The sequence below is a fragment of the Electrophorus electricus genome, chromosome 26 (assembly GCF_013358815.1).
Source record: "Electrophorus electricus isolate fEleEle1 chromosome 26, fEleEle1.pri, whole genome shotgun sequence".
Lineage (NCBI taxonomy): Eukaryota > Metazoa > Chordata > Actinopteri > Gymnotiformes > Gymnotidae > Electrophorus > Electrophorus electricus.
The window spans coordinates 3,469,131-3,480,248 of NC_049560.1; the positions used below are offsets into that span (position 1 = coordinate 3,469,131).

General features: G+C 44.2%; 1 protein-coding gene across 2 annotated transcripts; it reads left to right on the forward strand.

Annotated features, from left to right (window-relative positions):
• Positions 1 to 3,246: 3,246 nt before the first annotated feature.
• map2k2a (mitogen-activated protein kinase kinase 2a) lies at positions 3,247 to 10,824 on the forward strand. Of its 2 annotated transcripts, none has more exons than XM_035523383.1 (12): positions 3,247 to 3,455; positions 3,854 to 3,961; positions 4,043 to 4,253; positions 4,345 to 4,491; positions 4,913 to 4,990; positions 6,120 to 6,171; positions 8,916 to 9,040; positions 9,220 to 9,433; positions 9,901 to 9,965; positions 10,102 to 10,163; positions 10,476 to 10,521; positions 10,693 to 10,824. In XM_035523383.1, the coding sequence occupies exons 2-12, from the start codon at positions 3,876 to 3,878 to the stop codon at positions 10,801 to 10,803; spliced, it is 1,197 nt and encodes a 398-aa protein (XP_035379276.1). In that variant the 5' UTR covers positions 3,247 to 3,455; positions 3,854 to 3,875; the 3' UTR covers positions 10,804 to 10,824. The 2 variants fall into 2 exon arrangements, with proteins under 2 accessions (XP_035379276.1, XP_035379275.1); XM_035523382.1 differs by having other exon boundaries at positions 3,247 to 3,401.
• The last annotated feature ends 294 nt before the right edge of the window (positions 10,825 to 11,118 follow it).

The window sequence follows — 11,118 nt, forward strand, 5'->3', positions numbered from 1 at the left end:
GGGAATGTCTTGGCCATGGATAAAGTCAAATTTAATTGTGTGTGTGTGTGTGTGTGTGTGTGTGTGTGTGAGAGCATGGTCTTCCATGTATTGCCTTCACAATACTCCCAACTTCACGTTTTAGTAGAGAAACTGGTTATGGCATATTTTCTCTGCACGTCCCTGTGGTAGTTAGTGCCTCGGTTTGGACTACATTTGTGTGGTCTCTCTCTCTCTTCGTTTCTGCAGCTAAAATGTAGGACCTTCACGTCAGGCTTCTTATATGCAGATCCATTCTAAGAGAAGTGGGTAGAAAAAGGCTGATGTGTCCAGTGGATGATTTTGTAACACCAAAACACACTTTCAGCTTTGCAACAGTCAGGGGGTATAGAATGCTTGAGTAACCTGCTAGGTGAGGCTAAAAATGTAGGGTTTGATTCTCGGTTCTTTGGGGTAGGAGGAAACTTCAGTGGTGGCATCCCTTCTTACAGTGCTTATGACAGCATGGGCAGTGGCTTGCAATCCTTGATGTAAATGTTTTGTTTGTTGTGTCTTTTTATATGTTCATATTAAAAGCCAATAAAAAAAATAATAAATAATATTTTATCAAATTCTGAATTGCCTCCAATTGCTGAAGTGGGTGGAATTAGATAACTGAAATGTTAGTGGGTGGCTATTGCCACATTCATAAGAGTTATATAAATCACTGAAACACTGTCATGTCCTCAACACTGGACTTGGCCTTAGGAACAAGTATTCAGCTGTCCCTGTTTTGAGAAAATGTAAACATTCTAAGGAAGTCATACTCTAACATGTCATTTATGTGTGCAATTAATTAAACTGATTTAAAAAAAATAATAATTTTTGTCTTTCAAGTGTTTTTTAAGATTTTATTTTTAAATAATTAGCCACTTCAAATAAAAATAAATAAATAAATAAAAAAAGCTCATTTGACAAGATGCCATAGTGGAGAGGCTTGAACTAATTTAACGAGGCAATTTCTTGATTACTTCACTAGATGTCGCACTGAGTGAGCAGTCGCTGCTATACAAAAACGCAAGTCGTTTTGGGGATTTTAAGCGAGCAAGAATATGCTAACGCAGTTGCAGAACATTTACGCGTATTCAGAGCTTACGTTTGGAAGCTTTAGCTTAGCAGCAACAAAAAAGAACAAACATTTATCAATCTCATTCCTTTACGACATCTACTTACTACATAAATTAGTATCACTTTATATCTTTAATAATGTAGAGTAAGCATTCTAAGAGAATGGAGTATCAGTGAAGTTTTAAAATTGTATAATTTTATCATTAATAACAATTAACAACATTATTCTTGCTGCTTCATATATACACTGTGTGCACAATTATTAGGCCAGAGAGTATTTTGACCATATCATCATTTTTATGCATATTTTCCAACGCCAAGCTGTATAAACTTGAATGCTTATTGGATTTAAGCATATCGGGTGATGTGTGTTTGTGTAATGAGGGAGGGTGTGGCCTAAGGAGATCAACACCCTATATCAATGTGTGCAAAAATATTAGGCAGCTTCTTTTCCTCAGGCAAAATGGGCCAAAAAAGAGATTTAACTGACTCTGGAAAGTCAAAAATGGTAAAAAGTCTTTCAGGGGGATGCAGCACTCTTAAGATTACTGGGGCATGATCACAGAACCATCAAATATTTTGTTTAAATAGTCAACAGGGTCGCAAGAAATGTGTTGAGAGAAAAAAAAAGAAGACGCAAATTAACTGCCAAAGATTTGAGAAGAGTCAAACGTGAAGTGACCAGGAACCCATTATCCTCCAGTGCTGTCATATTCTAGACCTGCAACCTACATGGAGAACCACAAAAGTACAAGGTGTTTAGTACTCAGAGACATGGCCAAGGTGAGGAAGGCTGAAACCCCACCACCACTGAACAAGACACACAAGGTGAAACGTCAAGACGGCCAAGAAATGTCTGAAGACTGAAGGTTTTATGGACTAATGAGATGCGAGTGACTCTTGACAGACAGACGGACGGGCCCGTGGCTGGATCAGGAACGGGCACAGAGCTCCACGTCGACTCAGACCCCAGCAAGGTGGAGGTGGGGTACTGCTGTGGGCTGGTATTATTAAAGATGAGCTAGGTGGACCTTTTCGGGTTCAAGATGAACTCAAAATCAACTCCCAAACCTACTGCCAGTTTTTAGAAGACAGGAAAAAGTCTGCATCTTTCAAGAAGACCATGATTTTTATGCAGGACAATGCTCCATCGCATGCATCGTAGCACTCCACTCTGTGGCTAGCCAGTTATGGCCTTAAACATGAAAGAATAACAACGTGGCCCTCTTCCTACCCTGACCTAAACCCTATTGAGAACTTGTGGGCCCTTCTTAAACGGGAGCTTTATGGTGAAGGAACACCATATAGTCCTCTGAACAGTGTCTGGGAGGCTGTGGTTGCTGCTGCACAAAAAGATGATCAACAGATTAAGAAACTGACAGACTCCATGAATGGAAGGCTTATGACTGTTATTGAAAAGAAGTGTGGTTAGATTCGTCACTTTTTTTTTTTTTGGGAAATGTCAAATGTTTATTTGTAAATTGAGTTGTTTATTCTCACTTTAAGAGACGAAAATAAACTGAGATGGGAAAATTTCCGTTTTCATTTAGTTGCATAATAATTCGACACACTAATAGTTGCCCAATAATTATGCACACACAGATATTCTCCAAAACCTCACTTTCACTTTCTGAAATGTTCAGGTTTGAGGTTTATTAACATTTTGGATTGACTGAGCACTCTAGTTGTTCAATAATAAAATGAATCCTCAAAAATACAACTTGCCTAATAATTGTGCACGCAGTGTACTGATCTATTTGAAGCCATCCGCGCTCCATCGACGATTCAGACTAAAACCGACTCCCCGGCTTCTGAAAGGCAGAGCCTGCGATCTGAATATCACAGCACACGAAAGTCAGGGGAACGAATGATGTGTAGATCGATGAATCTCTATAACTCACACTAACTATTCCTATGCAGTTAACATTTTCTTGGTTTTGAAACGATTCCGTGACCTTCCAGTGGGTAGTAAATTTGGTGAACAGACATGACGTGCATTTCTTAACGTACACAGCCTCCGTTTTTACTTGACTTTACTTAACACGCTTCACATTTATAGCAGACCGTCTTATCGCGATGATTTGTATTTTGCACGAAATCTCGTGAGGGAAAGCAAGCTTCCGCCTGCTTGGAGAGCTGCTTCCTGTACCGGATTTTTTCCCCCCCCCCCCCGTTACATTTATGAGGAGTTTTAACAGAATTTTGAAGACGCTCTCGCATCGACAGTAGACACTCTGAAGTGCTTTATGTGGCAATCTTTCGATGAACAAGAGGGACCGGCTGTGCGAGAACAGCGAGCCGTCATTTGCGCGAAGGTGCTTCTTATGTCTGCTCGAGCACTGAGGAGTCAGGGCCATCGCGCGAGTCAGGCACGATTGTTTTTTGGTTTTTGGTTGTTGTTGTTGTTGTTGTTGTTGTTGTTGTTTGCAGCTATTGCTCAGATAAACGTTACAACGATGTGCTCTCCTGAAACGTTGGTACATACCTTAAAGTAAACTGCTTTGCAGTCAGCAGGGCTTACGCATAGCAAATGCATGTGAGAAGCGGTTCTGGTGTCTTCCTGTCATCCGCCTTCTAGCTACCTGCCAGACTGCATGATGTGGCTTCAAAAGACACGACGGGCTCTTCCAGTTAGGCCTTAGAAAAATACGGAAAATAAAAGCAGTTATCTTTATTTTAAATTTTTTTTAAATACACAGAGATTGTGATTTTAGGAGAAATTACAGTTACGACAATTAAGCCGTTACATCTCTCTCTAAAAATATAGCCATCGCCCATACTGGTCAGTTATGGCACCGAAGAGAAGACCCGGCCCACTAAACATTGCGCCCACGGGAGAGGGACAAGCGTCAACCAACATTGATGCAGCTTCAGAGTGAGTATTCGACATGCCACGTGACCTGGGTCATTCTAAACAAGCTTCTCAGACTGTGTGGTTCTGCCCCCTGGCTATTAGAGCGAACCTGGAGGCCTTGCAGAAGAAACTAGGAGAGCTAGAGATGGATGAGCAGCAGAGAAAGCGCCTGGAGGCTTTCCTCACCCAGAAAGCCCAGGTGGGCGAGTTGAAGGATGATGACTTTGACCCCATCTGCGAACTGGGTGCAGGCAATGGTGGGGTGGTTCACAAAGTGAGACATAAACCCTCGAGACTAGTTATGGCTAGAAAGGTGAGCGTTCTAACTGTACCCGCTCAGCCCTCTCTAGTTGTTTACAAGGTTCTGGATGAAGCTGAGTCACTTTGCTCGTGTTGCGCTGCAGCTAATCCATTTGGAAATCAAACCAGCCATCAGGAACCAGATCATTCGGGAGCTTCAGGTGCTGCATGAGTGCAACTCGCCCTACATTGTGGGCTTCTACGGGGCTTTCTACAGCGATGGTGAGATCAGCATTTGTATGGAGCACATGGTGAGTGAGAGGAGATGAGTGAAGGTGAAAATGGCTTTGAAAGGTATACAGTGATATAAGAGATATTTGGGCTTTTGAAAATCAGCCTGCAGTGCAGGGCCTCAGCACTTTAGTGTTTAGTGTTTTGCTGATACGCATCTGGTCCTACTCATTAGTTTCAATTGAAGCCTTATCCTTAACTCGTCATAGTTTGATTCAGGGATGTTGGAGTGGGAAAAATGCTGCTGGATCTGGGATGCATCTGAGAAGTAAAGACTACAACGTACTATTATATTTAGATGCATGGCAGGTTTCGGTCTAAGTTTAGCAATTGAACGGTGCTGCAAAATTAGCAATTCATATCCATTAGGATGTTCCTTAAAATGCTGCTTTGTCTGAAAGTTTTCCAAAATGTTTTCCCATTTTTTTGTCCTTTTTGCAGGATGGAGGCTCCCTAGATCAGGTGCTAAAAGAAGCTAGAAGAATTCCAGAGGAAATCCTAGGGAAAGTTAGTATTGCTGTGAGTATTCTGTTTTTGTCAGTCATTCCTGGAAGCATAAAATCATAAGAAAGCTATACTGTTCAATAGTGTTTTGTTACTTTGACACCTGCAGTGTCTGCTGTATGTGACCTCCCCTCTTTATAATGCATGTAGTACATCTTTATAATCCTTTCACAGGCTGGCAGAGAAGCAAACGCTGCGTCAGTTGGGGGTTCTGTTTGGTTCCTCACGTACTCTTGAGGCAGTCAGATACATATTGATTGTAGATGGAGTGGAAAAAAAAACAGTTCTTAAATTTTGTTCTTTTTATTGCTATAGTGTTCATGATGGAAAAGAGGTGAAAGGCTGCAGAAAAAGATACAAATAGATCTTTAACTGCGCAGACCAACACAAGTGTGTTCATGCAGCAAATGGTTAACACAGAAAAGTTGGCACTAAGATGGTAATTCGTCACAATAAGCAGTGATATGAGTTGTATGACAGTTTTATGAGGTTATTTGTATCTTTGTTATTGTCATACAACTACAATTATAAAAAAAACATAAGCAGTTCTCTTCAGTTACTTCGGTTAATTCTTAGGCGTAATTTGACCAAGCCTTCTATTGTGCAATTAATTTAAGTAAATTTCTTTTGCCAGCCAAAGTTAAGGGAAACATAACATTTTTGCTCAACAAAGTAATATTATATTACAATAATAATGGTATAATCTTGTAGTGTCTCTAGTATCCTAGCATTTTGCACCATTCTTGTATTTGAACCTCTGATTTGGTCCATGATATTTGAACGTTCTATGAACATTTTATTGGCATACGTTAAAAAGGATTTTGTCCACACCCGAAGGTTGTGCCTTAAGCGAAGTCGGTGGCTTGCCAGATGTTTTTGGAAGTCACCTAAATGCCCTGGTGACACACGGCACTTCCTAAGCATTCTGCAGTGTGTTTTTCACTTTTCTCTTAGCATTAATAGCCTCACGTCTGACCGTTTGCTGGTGGCAAAAGTGTCTAAGCATTTAAACTATTGTATCACTTAGGCATCAAATTTCTCAGTAGACAGTATGCGTTAACTATGCATTAACTAATAATTCCTAACTAATGGACACTGTGATTCGTTTTGGCATTTCATTGGTGATGTGTGTGTTTCTCCACAGGTGCTTCGTGGGCTTGCTTATCTACGGGAGAAACACCAAATCATGCACAGAGGTATTTTGAGAGCAACATTCCGAACCAGTGAAGCTGCATGTGTGTGCATGTGCAAATTACTGCCAGATTGGCAGGGCAGGACCTGGGCACATTGATACAGCTTTTGAAATCCAGAATAGAACAGTGATGCTTCATGGTCTATGAGTTAAAATGTATGAAGGAGTTTCTGGGGAATAACTGCAGTGTACTGTAGTAAAAGATGTAGAGGTAGTCAAATTTTCCAGAGAAAATGTCCAGGTTTCCAGAGAAGCAGGACGTTTCGGACAGAGGTCCTTAATCAGATGTGCAACATCTTGCTTAAACCTTGTGTACTTTACTGCAGTTTTGATTATACACACACCCCAACCCTCCCCCTACCTACATAAACGTGTGTGTGTGTGTGTGTGTGTGTGTGTGTGTGTGTGTGTGTGTGTGTGTGTGTGTGTGTGTGTGAATATTGTATTTTCATCTGGTAGTTTTTCAGATGGTAGTGTCACTTAGGAACACTATAAAAATAAGTTGCCAAATACATAAATATAAATTTTTGCAATTAACAATAAAACTCCTCTCCATACATGCTAAGTACATTGTATATACATGTACACACAAATGGCAGTTTGTATAGTTTACATCTCTAATCCATTAATCCCATTATTAAGATTCCTTAAAGTCCAAATCAGGGCAATTTTAAGGTCTATGCGGCAGTATCAGCTTTGAGCCTGGTAACAGAGAGCTTGGTCAACATACATACGACGTGTCATGGTGTTAACCAAGCTCTTCCGCTGTTGCAGTGTCTAAGACTTGCCTGTAAGAGTGATACCTAAGTGCATCTTCAGATTAGATCTGTAAATGATCTAACAGTTAGTACTGCCTGCAGGCGAAGAGAGTGATACTCAGGAATAAAAATGCTCTTACTTCAAAGACAAACTATTACTCACTTGAATATACTCTTAGAACTACAGTTAAAGGAACAAAGTAGTTACTTTTGTGTTTTTTTTTTGTTTTTTTTTTGCCAGTTGTGGTTAAAGATTTCGAAGGGACTTGTATTGTGAAATTCCTGGCCTGTACTTAGGCCAAATCTGCTGAATTTTTAAACTTTTTTTTTTAAACTGCAAAGTAGCAGAAACGGAAGCCATTTTCCAGCTTGATTTGGACTTATCCCTCTTTTGTCCTTTTTGGACTTTCATCCATCCTCACCTGTTCACGACCATTCCTTCGGCCTTCGTTCCCAACCAGTTGTTGATGTGCGCTGTGTCCATACTCCACAACTCCACATCATGTTCTTGACTTCTGCCCCACCCCGCCCACCGTCTTAGCCTTCCAATATTTCATTTAAAATTTTCAAGGTGTGTTGTACTTCCTGCCCGGTCACTTAATACCCTTTATTCAGCAAGCAGTTAAACTGCGCTAAAACGAGCCAGGCGAAACAACTTTGTCTTCTTCCTCACAGTCTTTGTTACTTGTCTCGTTGTAACAGAGCCTGCATGCCTGTACTGTCAGTCAACATACGTAAACTCATCTGCTAGAGACAAACCGCGGCGAAATAACAATGCTAATTATGTGACTCACGTTATTGTCGAGCTATTATGTGTACCGCGTTCCAAAGGACATGCATTAGAGAAAATTAATATCAGTAAGTACAAAACGAATGCGAAGTCCAACGGGTGGTCTGACGTCGTCGTCACTCGGCTGCCATTTTGGCCTCCGCGACAGGGACATTATGAAACTAAGGGCGAGCCCAAAATGGCTGCCTGGATGTCATGGAGGCTGTGTGACGGTCTAAGGGAGCCAGGCTCAGTGCTGTGGGAGACTCGGCGCTGTAGTTGCGCTACGGTGGCAGGGAGAACCAGTGAACATGCTGCCTCGGAGCGCGGCCGGTAATTATGGCCTCTCGGATGTGATTATAAGGCAGCCGCTCTCTGCAGCCCCTTCTCTCTCTCTCTCTCTCTCTCTCTCTCTCTCTCTCCCTCTTCCCCATTGTCTCTTGCCCACTCAGTTTCTCTTAGCTCTCCCAGTGGGAGGCAATGCTGGGAGCAGAAGCTTATGTTGCAGAACTCACGGGAAGCTTCTAGCCTGGCGAAGGACTTTGCTAACTTCGCCCCGAAAGAGTTCCTGGTTGGAATTGATGGCTCGTTCTGGAACTTCCTTTCAAAGTTGTCAGGTTGTGTGCAGCACCGCGCAAGGTCACGGTATCTGTATGGACGCACTGGTTCTTCTGATTCCAAAACCTGAGTTTGTATACTGGTCTTGCATATGGGAGTGGTAAGCTTTGTATCATTCTTGTGCATTTATATAATCAAGCTTTCCAACATACCTGCAACATGAGATGAAATTAATATATTATGTATCATATCGGCACTGCCGATACCTGCACTACCACTTCACTTGTGGTACTGGGGCCAATAGCTGTGTAGCTCCTCTGGTTCTTTGCCACTTTCTGGGGAGGTGCAAATACAGGCGTGCGTGTGCGCCATCACGGGCAGCCCTGCATCCTGGGAGCTGCGCATGGCTGCTGAACGCAGGGCTTCTTGTGAAATGTTTTTCTGCTTGAATACTTGGCAAGGAGGAGCAGGCCTGGAGGAAGGAGCCAGGTGGTGGGATTTGGGCTCTGGCACTCTTACTCTCCCTTATCCCTCTTCATCCCTCTGTCTCACCTGGTCTCTCTCTCTCTCTCTCTCTCTCCCCCTCCCCCTCTCCTTTTCTCTTTTCTGTCCCCCCCCCTCTTTTTTTCTCTCTGTCTCTCTCGTGATCCTTGGCCCCTGCAGACGTCAAGCCCTCCAACATCCTGGTGAACTCGCGCGGCGAGATCAAGCTGTGTGACTTCGGCGTGAGCGGCCAGCTCATCGACTCCATGGCCAACTCCTTCGTGGGAACGCGCTCGTACATGTCGGTGAGTCAGCCCTCCCCTCGCCTCGCCCGCTCTGCCGCTGCCCATCCCTGAGCCCGCGGAGGCGGGCACCGACAGCTCTGCCCACTCCTCTGCGCCGAGCGCGACGCTCCTCCCAGGCCCGGCCACTCACATGCTTTCTGCTGGCTTCTCCCTCCATCCCTCCATCCCTCCCTCGACAGCCGGAGAGACTCCAGGGCACCCACTACTCGGTGCAGTCAGACGTGTGGAGCATGGGCCTGTCGCTGGTGGAGCTGGCCATTGGCCGTTACCCCATCCCCCCGCCGGACGCTAAGGAGCTGGAGGCCATCTTCGGGCGGCCCGTGCTGGACGGAGCAGGCATGGAGGCCCACAGCACGTCGCCGAGGCCCCGCCCCCCTGGACGGCCCATTAGCGGTGAGGACGCCTTGCCGTCCTTCATAGCTTCTCTGGTTTCCACACTGAATTAGGTGTAAAGTTGAGTCCATTTATCACAGAGAAATGGTCTTATCGTGACCATATTGGTGATTAGTGATTGCCAATATTCCAATCTCGATCAACTATTGAACATTCCGTTTTGATTTAAGCAACATTCAGGTGTATTAGTCTGCCTCTTTCACATTTTCACAGCAAAACTGATTCATTTGAAACAAATGTAAACTCTCAGCGGTAGGGTTAGTGGATCTTGGCATGAACATATTTGTGTCCGCTGCGTCCCTGTGATTGTCATGATTACGATCTTTTCTCATTCAAGGTAAAACACCAGTGGTGCTCTCTATAGGGTACCCCACAGAGACCTTCCTATCTTAGAGACTGTTATAGAGACTGGGGCTATAAAATATAAGCTGGTTTAGTTGACTCATGTGAAATTATTTTCCCCAAAGGCCATGGTGTGGACAGCAGGCCAGCCATGGCTATATTTGAGCTACTGGACTACATTGTCAATGAGGTCAGAGAAACTGCTTAGTACACAACTTTGTCTCATATTTTAATATTTTTTTCTCTCTCTCAAAGGCTCCTCGATCTCACCCCTAGTTTTTTGTTTTGTTTTTTTTTTCTCTCCTCTGTCCCTCCATTTTTCACAGCCCCCACCCAAGTTGCCGCATGGTTTGTTTACCCCAGACTTCCAGGACTTTGTGACCAAATGGTGAGTCCCATATTCTTATAGCTTCATCTCGCATGGCGGCCGCTCTCCACAGACGATGTTGCACAGGTCGGCTAGCTGCTAGAGCCAGAAGTGTTTTCTTTTCCCTTTTCGTATTGTCTTAATGTCGCATGTTGGCCTGAAAACTCATACTTGTATTAAAAAAAAAGACGTTATTATGTGTCACCTGCTTTAAATGATAAAAGGATGTAGGTTTGGGGTCACGTTCCTCACTGTCCAACGGGATTTTCAGGTTGACTTTGTTTTTAGCTCTTTGTTTTGTTTTTTCTTGTTTTTTTTTGTTTCCCCCCACAGCCTCATCAAGAACCCTGCGGACAGAGCTGACCTGAAGATGTTGATGGTACTTGTTATTTATTGTCCTTCTCTTGTGACTGTAGCAAACACGCTTACAATCTTCATTTATAGCCCAACCCATTGCCATCCATATAGCGAACACTGTTGGGTTAGTAACGGTAGGACTCCGTTTTAAACGTGCGTGCGGTGTTTCTAAGCCACTCCTCCTCTGTTCCAGGCTCACACATTTATCAAGCGTGCGGAGCTGGAGGATGTGGACTTTGCCGGGTGGCTGTGCAGAACCATGGGTCTGAACCAGCCGAGCACCCCCACGCGCAACGCCGAGTAAAGGCGGAGCCGCTCCCCCCCCCCCCCCCCCGCTCCTCTCCTCCCCTCTCCTCTTCACTCCTCTCCTCTCATCTCCTCTCCCCTCCTCTCCTCTCCACTCCTCTTCTCTCCTCTCCCCTCCTCTCCACTCCCCTCTCCACTCCCCTCCACTCCTCCCTTCTCCTCTCCCCTCCTCTCCTCTTCACTCCTCTCCTCTCATCTCCTCTCCCCTCCTCTCCTCTTCTCTCCTCTCCCCTCCTCTCCACTCCCCTCTCCACTCCCCTCCACTCCTCCCTTCTCCTCTCCCCTCCACTCCTCTCCTCTCCATTCCGCTCTC